Genomic DNA, 19235 nt, shown 5'->3' on the forward strand with positions numbered 1-19235 from the left:
ACTTCACCAAATCATTCCCAGACATTACTTTTCTGGCCCTCACTTCTCTTTATTTTAAACTCTCAATTTTGCAGCTTTTCTCTTATTGAATTAAACTCCGATGTTGTCCTTTTTGCCTAAGTGGATCGACAACCTTTTTCTGCCCGCTCCAGAAAGCATATGATTGGCGTGTAGGCTATTTCGTGTGAGTAAAGTTAGATGGTGCGTCATCAGCACTCCATTATTGGTTAGACCGGCCATAGCCAGGTTCACCGCTGGTTTACGTAGCGGGTTAGGATAATTAAGGTGGCAGGTTTAGAGAATTAAGTTAAGGTTAGGAAAGGAGTTAGGTTTAGCTAAAATGCTACAGTTGTCAAATATCGACATGTTGTGCAACTCAATCAGTTATTAAGTTAAGGTTAGGAAAGGAGTTAGGTTTAGCTTAAATGCTAAAGTTGTCAACAATCGACATGTTGTGCAACTCAATCAGTCAGGCAAAACGGTATTGAGTGGCAACAAATATGCCCAATTAGCTGATTCGCTTTTCCATACATCCTGTTCTGTTCATCCGCCCACTTCTGTTGACACGCCCACTTCCAGACACTCCATGTATGCAGTTACCCATTTCTTTTTTAAAATCAGCTATTTTCTTGAAGGAGTAAAGTATGCAAACAGACAAAAAGTATACGCTACTTATCCCTTTGTCTATAAAATGTCTTGCACAACTAGCTACATTTGTTTTTAATCACTTTATACATTTATTTTGTAAACGTCGTTTGCGTGACTGACTGATCTACAAATAACATGAGTAGTTATTTATGATTTATGAATATTTATTTTTGTTGATCAGTCTGCCGGCAGTTGTCTAGAATGTCAACTGCTATGTCAATCAAGCCCTCTCATTTAATACAAGCGTTTTTTTTAACACTTTCCCTCTCCTCTACTACCTTTAACGCGAGGCCAGAGAGGAAGGCTCAGACAGGACGCAGGAGTTGAGCAAATTTAATTGAGAAAAGGAAAGGCCACTGACTCTCGGTTGTTGGATCGACAATGTCCATAATGAACGTGCTCTTGTGTTATATATATATTTTTTTTCATCAAGCAATTCAGTATTAAATTGCACTTTATATTAATTAATTAATTAAACTCTAACTTGAAAACGTAAGGATAGCAAGACAAACTTAAAATAAAACAGTCAACCAATGTTTGACGTCATAATCAGTTCTCTGAGACTTGATTATGACGTCAGGCATTAGTCGATGTAATATGAACAGTGTCGGGACAACAACCCGAGTCAGGGATCTTCTTCACTGACTGTAGACTGAGAACATTATACAAGATTTAGGTAATATTTTCTAAATGTGATGTCCTTGGTTTTATCATATGCGCATGTTTAGCCTATTTTCCCATACTTTTATTCATTGATTTCACCTCGCAAGATGCAAAGGAAAGTTGCCACGATTATTAATGAATCATTCAATAGAAGGGGGGGAGGGGGGAACTGTTGCTGACCAGATATTGCCACAGGGTGACGCGTAAAAAAGACGAGAGCTCCTAAGAGGCAGCCTTAACTCAAAATAAGAGGGTGTTTTGTAACTGTCTGTGGCCCGCGGACTCCTCCTCCGCCTAACTCAGTAGCAACGTTCTGGTTGAGTCCCGTTTGCCTTGTGCTAGCAAATACTGTAGCAGATTTTTTTTGTGAAAGTGTTACGAAGAGCCAACAAAGGGGTTGGCTCATTATACCCCGTCCTGTCTACCACTAAATTGTTGTTCGGAAATGTATAGGGCTGGTGGTTGCAATTAGCCAAGTTATCGTTACATTTGAGAGAGGTTACATTTGACAGCTCGCCACCTGGGACAGGGAGCTTTGCCTCTGCCTTACCCATGATGGCGACCCAAGAAGCGGGTAAGTCTGGACAAAATATATCCGTTTGTTTACACCAAGTTTGTTTATGCATGTTTAATGGTATAAGCTAGTTACAGTAGCTATGCCGTGAACTCGTGACGTGCTGTAACTAACAGTTTGCAAGGCAGATTAATGACTTTTTTCTCATATGGGGATGATGCTGTTCGTGTCCGTGAGACGGCAGCTGAAGTGTCAGCATCTTGTTGATAAAACAACGCGTATTGATGTTCACAATACGCACGAGTATCTCTTTTGAGAAACAGTTTCCAAGCTTCTAGGGGCACAGTCAACACATTTCCTATTATTTAGATGGGAATTATGTGCTGTTTGCTTTAAAATGACTCAGCCGAGTTTTTTCTCTCTCGGTCTCTTTCTCTCTCTCTGTGTGTGTTGTGGTCTATTTGTCTATGTAGCCTGGCTGTGTGTATGGCAGTAGTCATGCTAACTCTGCCAGCAATGCCTCCATGACCTGCCCCTCCCTTAACAGGAACACAGAACGTTGAAACCCTAACTCTCCTCTCTGATGTTCTAGGAGGAACATCATCCAATTTACTAATGAGGATCAGCTTCAAGCTGTTAGGGAAACACACGTGTCTTTGTTTATGTGTATTTTATATGGCTGTTCTCCTGTATGTGTGTCAGGTCTAATGAAGCTATTTTGTAGTATGTGGACTGTATTTGTGTCCCCATGTAATTATAGGCTAGCAAGCTACGAAAAAAGAAAATATTCAGACCCCTTTACTTTTTCCACATTTTGTTACATTACAGCTTTATTTTATTTTTTTGAACTCAATCTACACACAATGTTTTTAGACATTTTTGCAAATAAAACACTACTTTATATAAGTATTCAGACCCTTTGCTATCAGACTCGAAATTGAGCTTAGGTGCATCCTGTTTCCATTGATCACCTTGATGTTTCTACAACTTGATTGGAGTCCACCTGTGCTAAATTCCATTGATTGGACAAGATTTTAGAAAGGCACACATCTGTCTATATAAGGTCCCACAGGTGACGGTGCATGTCAGAGCAAAAACCAGGCCATGAGGTCCAAGGAATTGTCGGTAGAGCTCCGAGACAGGATTGTGTCGAGGCACAGATCTGGGGAAGGGTACAACAAATGTCTGCAGCATTGAAGGTCCCCAAGAACACAGTGGCCTCCATCATTCTTACATTTAAGAAGTTTGGAACCACCAAGACTCTTCCTGGAGCTGGCCGCCCGGCCAAACTGAGCAATCGGGGGAGAAGGGCCTTGGTTAGGGAGGTGACCAAGAACCCGATGGTCACTCTGACAGAGCTACAGAATTCCTCTGTAGAGATGGGAGAATCTTCCAAAAAAACAACCTCCTCTGCAGCACTCCACCAATCAGGCCTTTATGGTAGAGTGGCAAAACATAAGCCACTCCTCAAAAGACTCATGACAGCCTGCTTGGTGTTTACCAAAAGGAACCTAAAGGACTCTGAGGCCATGAGAAACAAGATTCTCTCATTTGATGAAACCAAGATTGAACGCTTTGGCTGCATGCCAAGCGTCACGTCTGGAGGAAACCTGGCATCATCCCTACGGTGGCAGCATCATGCTGTGGGGATGTTTTTCAGCGGCAGGGACTGGAGACCAGTCAGGATCGAGGGAAAGATGAACGGAGCGAAGTACAGAGATCCTTGATGAAAACCTGCTCCAGAGCGTTCAGAACCTCAGACTGGGGCAAAGGTTCACCTTCCAACAGGACAACTGCTCTAAGCACAAGGCCAAGACAACACAGGAGTGGCTTCGGGACAAGTCTCAATGTCCCTGAGTGGCCCAGCCAGAGCCCGGACTTGAACCCGATCAAACATCTCTGGAGAGACCTGAAAGTAGCTGTGCAGCAACGCTCCTCATCCAACCTGACAGAGCTTGAGAAGAATGGGAGAAACTCCCCAAATACAGGTCTGCCAAGCTTGCAGCGTCGTACCCAAGAAGACTCGAGGCTGTAATCACTGCCAAAGGTGCTTCAACAAAGTACTGAGAAAAGGGTCTGAATACTTATGTTAATAATAATTATGCAAATAATACATTTGAGAAATTCTAACTTGTTTTTGCTTCATCCATTTAATGAATTTATAGAATAAGGCTGTAATGTAACATTAATGTGGTGGAAAAAGTTGTGGTCTAAATACTTTCCGAATGCACTGTAGATGAGGGGTTGATTAGATTGCAGGATCAGGTAAAGAAAGAGGGGAGGAGAGCTTAGTGAAGGAGGGAACTGAAGGCTATTGTAATGAGAAGAGGATTGGGAAGCGGGATAAAGCGCTGAGACTGCAAGAGACGCCATTTTCAGTGGAATAGAGGATTTGAGAGAATTAGCCTATGGTACAATATGTTCAGTGATGCTAAAGCTTCTTTTCACACCAGAGGAAGGTAATGTATTCCAGACTCCATTGCATAACAATGAGAATGCTATTAATGTAGGCTACTTTAACCTGGCTGGCTGGATGTTTTTACCCAATCTCATGGTGTTGGCTCAATCCCATTTGATCACTTGACCTACATCAGTGTCTTTTTGTCTGTCAGTAACCATGGAAAAGGACCGACACTGCTCTATGCCCTAGCAACCTAAACTTGTTGTTAGTTGTTTACTGTAGTGTTGTTAAAGCTGCGGATCGTGTGGGCCATCTTCCTTCTTCTCAACTCTGTTGTCTGAATTTGCATATCACTCACATGTCTGACTTCCTGTCTCACCACACACCACATCCTCTTACACCTTATGCCATGCCTTTACCCTGTATTTTGGCTTCTCTGCAGTACTCGAGCCACATGACTTGAGTCACACATTTGATAACTTGAGACTTGAGTCCCGATTCTTGAGGCTCCAAGTCAACTTTGACTTGAGAGTGACTTGATTATCTTGCCAGGTTTTGTCTCTGTGGATTGCTCTCCGCGCAGCCAGAGACCGTACCGCACTTGCAAAAAACAGATTGGGGAGTGAAATGCACACACTGCTCTCTGATTGGATCAGCAAACTCAATCAAAACAGGTCTGAGCTAGTGCAGTGAAGGTTTTGTGTGAAGCTGAATGGAGAAAATTACATACAGTGCAAGTCAAAAATTTGGACACACCTACTCATTCAACAGTTTTAATTTGATTTAGACTATTTTCTACATTGTAGAATAATAGTGAAAATAATCAAATGCGCCGAATACAACATCTTACCCACACATGCTTACTTCCGAACCCCGAATACAACATCTTACCCACACATGCTTACTTCCGAACCCCGAATACAACATCTTACCCACACATGCTTACTTCCGAACCCCGAATACACCATCTTACCCACACATGCTTACTTCCGAACCCCGAATACAACATCTTACCCACACATGCTTACTTCCGAACCCCGAATACAACATCTTACCCACACATGCTTACTTCCGAACCCCGAATACAACATCTTACCCACACATGCTTACTTCCGAACCCCGAATACAACATCTTACCCACACATGCTTACTTCCGAACCCCGAATACAACATCTTACCCACACATGCTTACTTCCGAGCCCCGAATACAACATCTTACCCACACATGCTTACTTCCGAACCCCGAATACAACATCTTACCCACACATGCTTACTTCCGAACCCCGAATACAACATCTTACCCACACATGCTTACTTCCGAACCCCGAATACAACATCTTACCCACACATGCTTACTTCCGAGCCCCGAATACAACATCTTACCCACACATGCTTACTTCCGAGCCCCGAATACAACATCTTACCCACACATGCTTACTTCCGAACCCCGAATACAACATCTTACCCACACATGCTTACTTCCGAACCCCGAATACAACATCTTACCCACACATGCTTACTTCCGAACCCCGAATACAACATCTTACCCACACATGCTTACTTCCGAACCCCGAATACAACATCTTACCCACACATGCTTACTTCCGAGCCCCGAATACAACATCTTACCCACACATGCTTACTTCCGAGCCCCGAATACAACATCTTACCCACACATGCTTACTTCCGAGCCCCGAATACAACATCTTACCCACACATGCTTACTTCCGAGCCCCTAAACAACAATGCCGTTTAAAAAAAAAACAGATAAGAATAAGAGGTAAAAGTAACAAGTAATTAAAGAGCAGCAGTGAAATAACAATAGCGGGACTAGATACACCGATACAGAGTCAAATTGCAGGGACACCGGTTATTTGAGGTAGTATGTACTTTTTTTTTTAAACCTTTATTTTACTAGGCAAGTCAGTTAAGAACAAATTCTTATTTTCAATGATGGCCTAACTGCCTGTTCAGGGGCAGAACGACAGATTTGTACCTTGTCAGCTCGGGGGTTTGAACTTGCAACCTTCCAGTTTACTAGTCCAACGCTCTAACCACTAGGCTACCCTGCCGCCCCATGTAGGTAGAGTTATTAAAGTGACTATGGATAGATGACAACAGAGAGTAGCAATGGTGTGGGGGGGAGGGGGTAGCCATTTGACTGGGTAGCCATTTGACTAGATGTTCAGGAGTTCTGGCTTGGGGGTAGAAGCTGTTTAGAAGCCTCTTGGACCTAGACTTGGTGCTCCGGTACCTCTTGCCGTGTGGTAGCAGAGAGAACAGTCTATGACTAGGGTGGCTGGAGTCTTTGACAATTTTTAGGGCCTTCCTCTGACACCACCTACCGCTGTAGAACCTTTGAGGGTCTGAGGACCCATGCCAAATCTTTTCAATCTACCGAGGGGGAATAGGTTTTGTTGTGCCCTCTTCACAACTATCTTGGTGTGCTTGGACCATGTTAGTTTGTTGGTGATGTGGACACCAAGGAACTTGAAGCTCTCAACCTGCTCCACTGCAGCCCCATCGTTGAGAATGGGGCCGTGCTCGGTCCTCTTCTTCCTGTAGTCCACAACCATCTCCTTTGTCTTGATCACGTTGATGGAGATGTTGTTATCCTGGCACCACACGGCCAGGTCTCTGACCTCCCTATAGGCTGTCTCGTTGTTGTCGGTCATCAGCAAATTTAATGATGGTGTTGGAGTCGTGCCAGGCCGTGCAGTCATGAGTGAACAGGGAGTACAGGAGGGGACTGAGCACGCACCACTGACGGGGCCCCCGTGTTGAGGATCAGCGTGGCGCATGTGTTGTTACCTACCCTTACCACCTGGGGGCGGCCCGTTAGGAAGTCCAGGATCCAGTTGCATAGGGAGGTGTTTAGTCCCAGGGTCCTTAGCTTATTGATGAGCTTTGAGGGCACTATGGTGTTGAACGCTGAGCTGTAGTCAATGAATAGCATTCTCACATAGGTGTCGCTTTGGTCCAGGTGGGAAAGGGCCGTGTGGAGTGAAATGGAGATTGCATCATCTGTGGATCTGTTGGGGTGGTATGCAAATTTGAGTGGGTCTAGGGTTTCTGGGATGATGGTGTTGATGAGGGCCATGACCAGCCTTTCAAGGCACTTCATGGCTACAGATGTGAGTGCTACGGGTCAATAGTCATTTAGGCAGGTTACCTTAGTGTTCTTGGGCATAGGGACTATGGTGGTCTGCTTAAAAACATGTTGGTATTACAGACTCGGACAGGGAGAGGTTGAAAATGTCAATGAAGACACTTGCCAGTTGGTCAGCGCATGCTTGGAGTACACATCCTGGTAATCCATCGGGCCCTGCGGCCTTGTGAATGTTGACCTGTTTAAAGGTCTTACTTACGTCGGCTGCGGAGAGCTTTATCACACAGTCTTCTGTAACAGCTGGTGCTCTCATGCATGTTTCAGTTTATTCGCCTCGAAGCTAGCATAGAAGTAGTTTAGCTTGTCTGGTAGGCTCGTGTCGCTGGGCAGCTCTCGGCTGTGCTTCCCTTTGTAGTCTGTAATGGTTTGCAAGCCCTGCCACATCTGACGAGCGTCAGACCCGGTGTTCGACTCGATCTTAGTCCTGTATTGACGCTTTGCCTGTTTGATGGTTCGTCGGCAAGCATAGCGGGATTTCTTATAAGCTTCCGGGTTAGAGTCCCGCTCCTTGAATGCGGCAGCTCTGGCCTTTAGCTCAGTGTGGATGCTGCCTGTAAACATTGGCTTCTGTTTGGGGTATGTACTGTGGGGACGACGTCATCGATGCACTTATTGATGAAGCCAATGACTGATGTGGTGTACTCCTCAATGCCATCGGAGGTATTCCAGAAAATATTCCAGTCTGGGCTAGCAAAACAGTCCTGTAGCATAGCATCTGCTTCATCTGACCACTTTTTTTATTGATCTAGTCACGGGTGCTTCCTGCTTTAATTTTTGCTTGTAAGCAGGAATCAGGTGGATAGAATTATGGCCAAATGAAGGGCGAGGGAGAGCTTTGTAAGTGTCTGTGTGTGGAGTATAGGTGGTCCAGAGTTCTTCCTTTGATTGCACATTTAACATGCTGATAGAAATTTGTTAAAACTGATTTAAGTTTCCCTGCATTATAGTCCCTGGCTACTAGGAGCGCCACCTCTGGGTGAGCGTTTTCTTGTTTGCTTATGACTGAATACAGCTCATTAATGCTGTTTTAGTGCCAGCCTCTGAATATGGTGGTATGTAAACAGCTATGAAAAATACAGATGGAGGAAGGTAGTGTGGTCTACAGTTTTATCATGAGATAAACCTCAGGTGAGCAATAGACTTCCTTAGATATCGTTGTCCTTTAGTAGTGGTTTCTTTGAGAGAGCAGTGTGAGGTGCTGTAGATTAACTGGATTAGAGATTATACAGGAGAGCATCTGTCAGAGAGCCTCTCTCCTACCACCAGCTCTGGGCTACTGCTACCACCAGCTCTGGGCTACTGCTACCACCAGCTCTGGGCTACTGCTACCACCAGCTCTGGGCTACTGCTACCACCAGCTCTGGGCTACTGCTACCACCAGCTCTGGGCTACTGCTACCACCAGCTCTGGGCTACTGCTACCACCAGCTCTGGGCTAGCGCTATGCTACCTAGGCTACCTCTTGGGAACCTCAATTCCCTATTTACTGTAACTGGGCTACTGCTACCACCAGCTCTGGGCTAGCGCTATGCTACCTAGGCTACCTCTTGGGAACCTCAATTCCCTATTTACTGTAACTGGGCTAGTGCTACCACCAGCTCTGGGCTACTGCTACCACCAGCTCTGGGCTAGCGCTATGCTACCTAGGCTACCTCTTGGGAACCTCAATTCCCTATTTACTGTAACTGTTCATCTCATCTATTTTTAACAACATATAAAAGCCTAATGACTGTTACAAAGTGTTATATTATTGATTTGCTGTGTGTGTGGGATTCCTCCTGTTAAAGCAGTTCGTATACCACAGTATCCTGTATGAGGTATTGTCTCTGTCTCTCTCTCTCTGTCAGACATGTCGCGGCGCAGTATGAGGCTGGTTTTAGGGGGATACTACCACCAGTCATCAGACGATGATGAGTCCTCCTCAGTTTCCTACAGGGAGAGCCCCGTGAGGTGTGTTTGTGTTTCATGTTGTACCGTATAGCCTAATACAGTAGGCCTGACAGTTGCTTTAACAAAGCCCTTTCTCTCTCTCAGGGTTTTTACTAAGAGGAAGACAGGTGGTCGTAAAGTGGCGGCCTCTCGTACCTCCAGCCGGGCCAACAGCGTGGCTAGCACCGCTAGCAGCAAGGGTAGTACAGTGGAGCCACCCATCAATGCTGAGGACTACATTGGTACGGTTCACACCACTTCCTGCATCCACAGTCCTATTGACACTCAGTCCTACTCACTCAGTTACTTTCATTGTCTAGGCCTATACTGTATACACTGTACAGTATAGCTTTGTATTGCAGCTGCCTCTTTGTCTATGGTTATAGTTAGTTCGTTTTGAATAGCCATAATAGCTATCTGACTCTCTCTCTTTGTCCCCGCACCCCCTGCCCTTCAGGGGTCTCAAGCTTGGTTCAGAGAAGGAAGACCTTCCAGGAACCTCTTGCCCCAGCACCCAGCCTGAACCAGGCTCCCAGCCCCAGGGGCTTCTCGTCCTGCCAGACCGGCCTGAACCAGGCCCAGAGCCAGAGCAGCGCCATGGACAGCTCTGGTTACTCCTCTTCAGAGGCAAGACGTTATAGAGGATACTCTGGAGACTCCTCCTTAGGCGAACAAAGGGCTAGTGCCAGCCAGAGATCTGGCACTAACAGGACAAGTGCTAGTGCCAATTGGAGTGAGTACTGTGTGTGTGCTAGCGTAGCATTAGCTGGTCTCTATGCTTGTAGCTTGTTTGTTAGCATTAGCTTTATCTCTCTCTCCTCCTGTAGCCCCTCCGTTTATCCCGGCCGATGTGGGGAAGGCCATTCTAATTGCCATCCTCCTCATCCTATTGACCTTTGGTGAGTGACATCACACTACAGAATCAGACAGTCTATAGTTCTATAGAACTTCCATGAAAAGAACCAACATCACTGTTACTTTATTGGTGCCAGCAGTACATTGTCCACAGAAGACATGCCTAACCATAGTACTTACTGACAATTTAAATAACAGAAGTACAACACACACCCATTGTTGACGAGCAAAAATGTTCAAAATGTTGTCTGTGTAGCCTGTCCTGTATGATAATGTCCTCCTTAGTGTATTCAAGTCTATTCTACCCCTTTCTGCTAGGCTGCTGGCTCCTTGCCCCCTTGGTATGGGCCACTCTGACTTCAGCCCTGAATGCTATCACTATGACCCTGAACCGATCTGTCATCACCCCAACTCCGCCACCTGTCTTCACTACGCCACCTGTCAAGGCTATGGTAGGATCTGATGGGACCACATACCCGGCAATAATCTCTCTTTCTCTTGATTTGGTAGGATGCTACATTGACGCTCTGCATGTGTACTCCTGGATTGTACAGTTAAAAGCTTGTTTGTTGAAACTCTTTCTGCAGGATGGAGCTTCGGTATTGCATTCTGCTCTGGAAGCCAAGATGAACACCATCCTGGTAAGAGAGACAAAGAGAGAATGCACAAACTATACTGCATTTGGGTGTATTCATTTGGTTTAACTCACTTGTGTACATGTTCTCCCGCAGAGAGAAATTGAAATTCTTAAGAAGAAGGAACACCAGCAGAAATTTGTAACCGAGGTGAGTGCTCTATAGTGCAGTATTATGTGGAATGGGGTATCATAAGGTCCTATAACAGTCTAGTATGGATAACAGGGTTTCAGTTATAGATGTCTGTAGTAGTGTGATAGGGAGTCCTCATATAGGGCTCTATAATAGTGCAGTATTTGGGAAATAGTGTTTTCTTTTTTATCTAATATATACACACATACACACTACTGTTGAAAAGTTTGGGGTCACTTAGAAATGTTTTTGAAAGAAAAGCAAAAAAAATAGTCCATTAAAATAACATCAAATTGATCAGAAATATAGTGTAGACATTGTTAATGTTGTAAATGACTGTTGTAAATGACTATTGTAGCTGAAAACGGCTGATTTTTTATGGAATATCTACATAGGCCCCTTATCGGCAACCATCACTTCTGTGTTCCAATGGCACGATGTGTTAGCTGTTAGCAGTTGTTATTCTTCAATAACACAAACCCCAAAGCAAATCGGGGAGAAAAATGTATTTATTTGAAAAGGACAAATCATAGATGCTATGCTGGGAGGTAGATGTTCATTCCCCCTGTTGTCCTCAGCTTTTCTCCACAGAACAAATAACAGGATGTAATTTATAACCCCCCAACCTAGCTTGGGGTTGACCAATCAGAAGTCCTTGTAGTACAACTGGGCCAATGGCCATATAACAAGTATCCTGCTCCAGACTCAATGTACAGAACGTAGCTCTGAGTTCAGGACTGACATTCCACAGATTCTAAACAGCTGTTGAACTGAAAACAAACTCCTATTTACATTGACAATTCCCTATTGACCATAGTACTCCATTTAGTTTCAAACCAGGGACTATAGTGACGCCTCTTGCACTGAGATGCAGTGCCTTAGATCACTGCGCCACTCGGGAGCGCAGAATATGCGGCAACTCCTTCAAAACTGTTGGAAAAGTATTCCAGGGGAAGCTGGTTGAGAGAATGCCAAGAGTCCAGGCAAAGGCAAAGGGTGTCTACTTTGAAGAATCTAAATGAAAATATGTTTTGGTTTCTTTAACACTTTTTTTGGTTACTTCATGATTCCATATGTGTTATTTCATTGTTTTGATGTCTTCACTATTATTCTACAATGTAGAAAATAGTAAAAAAATAAAGAAAAACCCTGGACTGAGTAGGCGTGCCCAAATTTTTGACTGGTACTGTATATATGTTCTACAGAATTGTTGTATATTTACGTATATGGTTGAGATGTAGTGCTCGTCTATCCTAACAGATGGTAGAGAGACTGCAGACAGACTTGGCAGACGTGAGAACAGACATGAGGGACGTGAGAGTGAGAGTGGACAGGTGAGTGTGTGTCCGGCCCCAATCCAGAACCTGCCCCCTAGCTTCTGCCCCTAGCCCCTACCTCCTAGCATCTACCTCCTGTCCTTAGCCCTAGATCCTGTCCCATGCTCCCTAGGCACTTGGAAGATTTCAAAGGAGTGAAAACATACTCCCATACTTTTTCTGTTAACCAATCTAATGTCCAAACCTTGTTTGCAAAAAAAAACCTTTGGATTTAAGATTTCCTCTCTAGGTTTCTTCCTAGGTTTTGGCCTTTCTAGGGAGTTTTTCCTAGCCAACGTGCTTCAACACCTGCATTGCTTGCTGTTTGGGGTTTTAGCCTGGGTTTCTGTACAGCACTTTGAGATATCAGCTGATGTACGAAGGGCTATATAAATACATTTGAAATTTGATTTGATTTGAAGACAATCTTGACTTAGCCTTTAAAAATGTTTTGTGAGTTTGCTGTCTCAGGGGGTTGAAGATAAATAAATATCTGTTTCTCACTGGCCTTTTTTCTATTGTAGTGTGAATCCACTGGATTGGGAGCATCGTTTGAGCGAGCAGACAGCCGGCTTCATCAGTCAGGTGGGCGAACTGAAGGACCAACACACACACGTCAATCAGCGAGTCGCTGCCCTGGAGGACCAGAGTGCCACGGTAATGTACACAAAACACGCAAACTCAAGTCAAATTTGTAGCACTGAACTTTTGCACTTTCTTAAGTGGTTCTGCATAAGAGATGGTGCTAAATAACTCAAATGAGAATGGCCAAGTCCAAAATGGCACCCAATAACCTACATAGTGCACTACATTTCCCATTTTAGTCATTTAGCAGACGTTCTCCTCCAGAGCGACTTACAATTACTTTTGACCAGAGCCCTATGGTAGTGCACTATATAGGGAATGGGGTGCTGTTTGGGATACAATAATTGATGAGCCTTCCTAACCTAATGGATGTGGTCTCTCTGTGTTGTGTAGCTGGGGAAGCAGGTCTACTCTGTTCAGAACCAGCCTCCTCCAGCTCCCAACCCCACCACAGCCAACACACACCTGACCCCTGAGCTTGAAGAGGCCATGGCCAAATGGCTGCATGAGAATGTGCCCCAGAATGAGCCACGGATGGTGAAAGAGGTTGTGAAGAACTGCAGTCCCCTATTGGCTGACAGGATGCCAGACTTTGCCTTGGAGTCCCAAGGTGCCAGTGTTGTGAGCACACGGTGTTCCGAGACCTACCGTACCCGCTCGGCATGCGTGTCCTTCCTGGGTGTACCCCTCTGGTACCCCTCTGAGAACCCCCGCACTGTTATCCAGGGTCAGGCGGTGCAAGCTGGGAAGTGCTGGGCGTTCTACGGAGCGCAGGGCACCCTGGTCATCGCCCTATCTCATCCTGCCCACATCACCCACGTCACACTGGAGCATCTCCCGGTCTCCAACGCGCCCACTGGACGCATCGACAGCGCGCCCAAGGCCTTCTCTGTCTACGTGAGTCATCTGTGACCTCTAGCCCTTCCCTGACACTCTAGTCAGTGCACAACTTTTTCCCAGAGCCACATCTACATAATCTACTGTTGAAGATTTCCTACAGAGATGTTTAGAGCAGTATGGTGAATATCTTTAACGCTGATGACTCATTTCTGTCTTTAAAAATCTGTCTCATCGCTTTCTCTCTCTGTGCAGGGTATGTCCACTGAGACAGAAGACGGCACCTGGCTGGGAACCTTCACTTATGACCAGCACGGAGGGGCAATCCAGACCTTCCAACTGCCTGTGAGTCCCATCCATTTATACTTCGGTTGTATTCATTAGTACACACCGTTTCAAAATGAAGCAAAACATTTTGCTACAGAAAATGTGTGTTTCTTATTGGACAAGTTCAGGTAGTCCCTCCCTCTTTCAGTTTTTCTTCCATTTGGTGCCTAGTGAACACGACCTCCGGTTAGGATTACTAGGTTATTTTTGGGGGGCGTGAGACATTCGTCGGGCTCGATGTTTATGCAACAGACTATAGCTGAAATAAGCCTGGAACAGAACTGGACCAGGACCATAGAACAAAGTTCTAACTACCTAGCTAGTAGCTACTGTTGACCCTAATGCAGTATCCATACAGTCATCAGTTGCGTTGCTTGTTCTAACCCTTTACCCTTCCTGTTCTCTATGTCAGAATCCTACCAGGGCCATCTATTATTTCGTGGAGCTACGCGTTCTGAGTAACTGGGGTCACCTGGAGTACACATGCGTGTACCGCTTCCGTGTGCACGGACACATGCCCTCCTCCTCCAAGTGAGAGACGTTCATTGTCCATCTCAACCGCAGACCTCCGAGGCTTCGCTTTCATATCAGAGCAACCATTCTAAATAAATGTCTTTATTTGGCGTAATCAGGATGGCTTCCTAAACTGGCCTCTGCCGGGTGTGAGGTCAGAGGTCTGCAAGGTTTTGTTACAATTTGCAGTTTCATTTCTGGCAGAGGTATTGACCTGGCTAATAGGCGTGTGGGGATGGGTTTTTGAAAGTTTCAAATTGAACTGTTTGTGTTTGTGTGTGTGTGTGTGTGTGTGTGTGTGTGTGTGTGTGTATGCTTTTGAGCATTGATTATTTGTTTGCATTTTAACGCCCGGCCACAGCGGACAAAGATTTCAGATTTGTACTTTGAATGTGTGTTTGTGACAATCCCTCCTGGGTTAGTGGGCTCTTATTTTGTTTAATTTCATCTGTCTTAAAATGATATACAAAAGTTTAATTATGGTTAAAAAGAACGTTGTTGGATGTATATATTGCAAGAATCAGGATGTATTGTTCATTATTTTATTAGTCCGATAAGAATAGGATGTAATATGTTTGTAAATGATTTTTCTGTTGGCCTGAATGGTTACGTCTCGACCCACCTTGCCAATAGGCTTCCTATTACAGGATGAACTATATGATTGTAGATGCTTTCTACTTTGCATTTGGTAATGCACTGGTGTTTCAATGTCCTTTATAATAATACTAGAGACTAGAGACTAGAGAGAGTATTATCTTTCACATTCATGGTATCTAATTGGTAGTTACCGTCTTGTCTCATCGCTGCATCCCCCGTATGGGCGAGGGTCGAGAGCCCCGCGTCTTCCGAAACACAACCCAACCAAGCCGCACTGCTTCTTGACACAATGCCCACTAAATCCGGAAGCCAGCCGCACCAATGTGTCGGAGGAAACGCCATACACCTGGCGACCGTGTCAGCATGCACTGCGCCTGGTGTGCGACAGGAGTCGCTAGTCCGCGATGGGACAAGAACATCCCTGCCGGCCAAACCCTTTCCTAATCCGGATGACGCTGGGCCAATTGTGTGCTGCTCCATGGGTCTTCCAGTCGGGCTGGCTGCGACAGAGCCTGGACTCTCCTAGAATCTCTAGTGGCACAGCTAGCACTGCAATGCAGGGCCTTAGACCACTGTGCCACTCAGGAGGCCTGGAACATATTGTCTGAATTTTAAAAAACAGCTTAGTTTACATGACCTGCAGCATTTATTTTGTCTTAATTTTGACCAATTTTGATCAGTTTAATAGTAAATACATAATTGCTCTTACCAATTTTACTGCAATACTTGAATAACTTTCACCTCAAAGCAATGAGTCCATTGCAATGATGTCTAAATGTCAGGCTTTTCTACTTCTAAACATTTGTAAATAGCAAAAAAGTAACCTTGTACTTTTTGCTAGTGTTTGATGAAAATAATCAGGAACTTTTTTTATTTCATGTTTACAATTACAGTATTATGTGCAGCAGTGGTAGCTATAGACTAGCAAACGACTGATCACAAAAATAACCTATACAGTATGAATGGCTCTCGATAGCATTTTATTTCGGTATTGTGTTTTTCTGATGTTACGGCAGTGAAACATCAAACTTAACGCTGGGTCAATTTGAAGTTTGTCCAAATAAAACAGAATATAAGTAAATAATTTCCCCATAGGAATGTAGTTCAATACCTGAAATGACTGGCTATGTATCCACCTCATTTTCAAATGCTTTTAAAACACGGAAGCCTTATGCGGAAACTATGGTTACAACTTCCTCCTAATCATAATTCATATATACAGTACCAGTCAAAAGTTTGGAGACACCTACTCATTGAAGTCTTTTTATTTGTACTATTTTCTACGTTGTGGATTAATAGTGAAGACATCAACACTATGAAATAACACATGGAATCATGCAGTAACCAAAAAAGTGATAAACATATCAAAATATATTTGAGTTTCTTCAAAGTAGCCACCCTTTGCCTTGATGACAGCTTTGCACACGCTTGGCATTCTCTCAACCAGCTTCACCTGGAATGCTTTTCCAACCGTCTTCTAAGAGTTCCCACATATGCTGAGCTCTTGTTGGCTGCTTTTCCTTCACTCGGGGCGGCAGGTATTAATAGTGTTTCATATCTCCTCAGACTAATATTATTCTGTTGGTCCTGTGGGTACCTTTGCCACTGTTCCACCCCTTGTTCCACCCCTTGTGTGTTTAAAACAAGAAAAACATCCCAAACCATCTCAATTGGGTTGAGGTCGGGTGATTGTGGAGGCCAAGTCATCTGATGCAGCACTCCATCACTCTCCTTGATCAAATAGCCCTTACACAGCCTGAAGGTGTGTTGGGTCATTGTTCTGTTAAAAAAACAAATGATTGTCCCACTAAGCGCAAACCAGATGGGATGGCGTATCGCTGCAGAATGCTGGGGTAGCCATGCTGGTTAAGTGTGCCTTGAATTCTAAATAAATCACAGATCGTGTCACCAGTAAAGCACCATCACACCTCCTCCTCCATACAGACCATACGTTCACCTACTCTGCGTCTCACAAACACACGGCGGTTAGAACCAAAAATCACAAATTTGGACTCATCAGACCAAAGGAACAGATTCACACCGGTCTAATGTCAATTGCTTGTGTTTCTTGGCCCAAACAAAACTCTTCTTATTGGTGTCCTTTACTAGTGGTTTCTTTGCAGCAATTCGACCATGAAGGCCTGATTCACGCAGTCTGCTCTGAACAGTTGATGTTGAGATTTGTCTGTTTCTTGAACTCTGTGAAGCATTTATTTGGGCTGCAATTTCTGAGGCTGGTAACTCTAATGAAATTATCCTCTGCAGCAGGTAACTCTGGGTCTTTCCTGTGGCGGTCCTCTTGAGAGCCAGTTTCATCATAGCGTTTGATGGTTTTTGCAACTGCACTGGAAGAAAACTTTCAGAGTTCTTAATGTTCCATATTGACTAACCTTCATGTCTTTAAAGTAATGATGGACTGTCGTTTCTCTTTGCTAATTTTGCTGTTCTTGCCATAATATGGACTTGGTATTTTGGCAAATAGGGCTATGTTCTGTATACCATCCCTACCTGGTCACAACACAACCGATTGGCTCAAACACATTAAGAAGGAAAGAAATTTCACAAATGAACTTTTAATGCACACCTGTTAATTGAAATGCATTCCAGGTGACTACCTCATGAAGCTGGTTGAGAGAATTCCAAGAGTGTGCAAAGCTGTCATCAAGGCAAAGGGTGGCTACTTTGAAGAATCTCAAATATAAAATATATTTTGACTTGTTTAACACTGTTTTGGTTACTACATGATTCCATATGTGTTATTTCATAGTTGTGATGTCTTCACTATTATTCTACAGTGTAGAAAGTAGTAACAATGAAGAAACCCTGGAATGAGTAGGTGTTTCCAAACTTTTGCCTGGGACATATATACATACATTTATATACTGACTGTATGACATATACTCTGAAATGGAACATACACATTTTTGGGGGTTACTTTTCTGCAATAGTGCTCTTTGACAGAGTGGCATTTTGACAGGTACATGATCAGATGTTTAGAATTGGGACATACTGTACTTAACCAAGTGTGTGTTATATTGGCACGAAATGGGATAAAACATTTTCAAACAGGAAGGTAGTACCTGAAGTTGTTTAACAATTCAGAATTGTTTTGTGTTGCAAAATTGTTGCTACATTGTACCCAACTGAATACGGCACAGGTGAACATAATGCTCATGATATTGGTTTGTATTTATTTAACCATGTGCATATCAAACGTAATTGAATGAAGGACATTGTGTTATTTATGAGTTTTTCAAATTCTCAGTGGTATATGATATTTATTTGCTATGGATCAGGTCATTGATAATGCATCAATATTGTACCATGTAATTAATGTAGGGTAATGTAAAATGACTGCAGAAGTCTTCCCTTGGACTGTTAAATCCAAGTCCAGGCACTCGTGTGGTTTGAAAGTTAAAAAATACTTTAATTTATGGGCTACACCATTATTAAAATTGTATCGGCTTACTGTGTCTGATACAAAATGGAGGAGATGCAGTTGTATAGCCTTGACTCACTTTGTATCAGACACCCTGATGAAGGCCTAAGCTGATGCGCATTAGTGTATTTTAATGTTGTATCCCATTAATGAAACGCTTCCTAAAGTTCAAACCCACCAGGTTCCTTGACTTTGATTGATTATGCCACTTATCACTTATTTGATGTTATAATTTTCCCATATGCTTTTCAATTCCTATTCCCCTCAAAGAGCACCAGTGGTTGTTTTGTAATACCTGTTGCGCTTCTGCTCTGTTTGTTTTTAAGGTGTTATAGACATTGGAGTGACAAATAAAACTTCTCAACCCTGTTGCTTTTATCAACTGATTATTTTAACTTGCTCAGCAATGCTTTAAAGTAACATTACAGTGGCTTCAGAAAGTAGTCCTACCTCTTGCCTTATTCAACATTTTGTTGTGTTACAGCCTGAATTCAAAATGGATTCAAATAGGTTTCACCCATTTACCCACAATACCCCATATTGACAAAGTGAAAACTTGTTTTTATGATTTTTTGCACATGTCTCATTTACAGAAGTATAAGAATATTTTGAAGATAAATACACAACGCAGAGACAGAGAACGAGAGGTCAAGGACAGAGAACGAGAGGTCAAGAG

General features: G+C 43.7%; 1 protein-coding gene across 2 annotated transcripts; it reads left to right on the forward strand.

The window, feature by feature from the left end:
• Positions 1-1264: 1264 nt before the first annotated feature.
• Positions 1265-18930, forward strand: LOC109889061 (SUN domain-containing protein 1). Of its 2 annotated transcripts, none has more exons than XM_020480222.2 (13): positions 1265-1324; positions 9242-9344; positions 9429-9565; positions 9781-10056; positions 10151-10222; positions 10497-10630; positions 10766-10819; positions 10910-10963; positions 12206-12279; positions 12786-12918; positions 13240-13743; positions 13939-14028; positions 14423-18930. In XM_020480222.2, exons 2-13 carry the CDS (start codon positions 9244-9246, stop codon positions 14543-14545), a joined length of 1752 nt encoding a protein of 583 aa, XP_020335811.1. In that variant the 5' UTR covers positions 1265-1324; positions 9242-9243; the 3' UTR covers positions 14546-18930. The 2 variants fall into 2 exon arrangements, with proteins under 2 accessions (XP_020335811.1, XP_020335809.1); XM_020480220.2 differs by lacking the exon at positions 1265-1324 and adding an exon at positions 1527-1885.
• Positions 18931-19235: the final 305 nt, after the last annotated feature.

The sequence above is a fragment of the Oncorhynchus kisutch genome, linkage group LG4, assembly GCF_002021735.2.
Source record: "Oncorhynchus kisutch isolate 150728-3 linkage group LG4, Okis_V2, whole genome shotgun sequence".
Lineage (NCBI taxonomy): Eukaryota > Metazoa > Chordata > Actinopteri > Salmoniformes > Salmonidae > Oncorhynchus > Oncorhynchus kisutch.

Excerpts from the sequence above, each read along its gene's own strand:
- LOC109889061 (XM_020480220.2), top strand. The coding sequence starts at position 1,864 with ATGATGGCGACCCAAGAAGCGG. Across the intron at positions 9,345-9,428 it reads TACAGGGAGAGCCCCGTGAG|GGTTTTTACTAAGAGGAAGA; the intron begins GTGTGTTTGTGT and ends TCTCTCTCTCAG. Across the intron at positions 10,964-12,205 it reads AGCAGAAATTTGTAACCGAG|ATGGTAGAGAGACTGCAGAC; the intron begins GTGAGTGCTCTA and ends CTATCCTAACAG.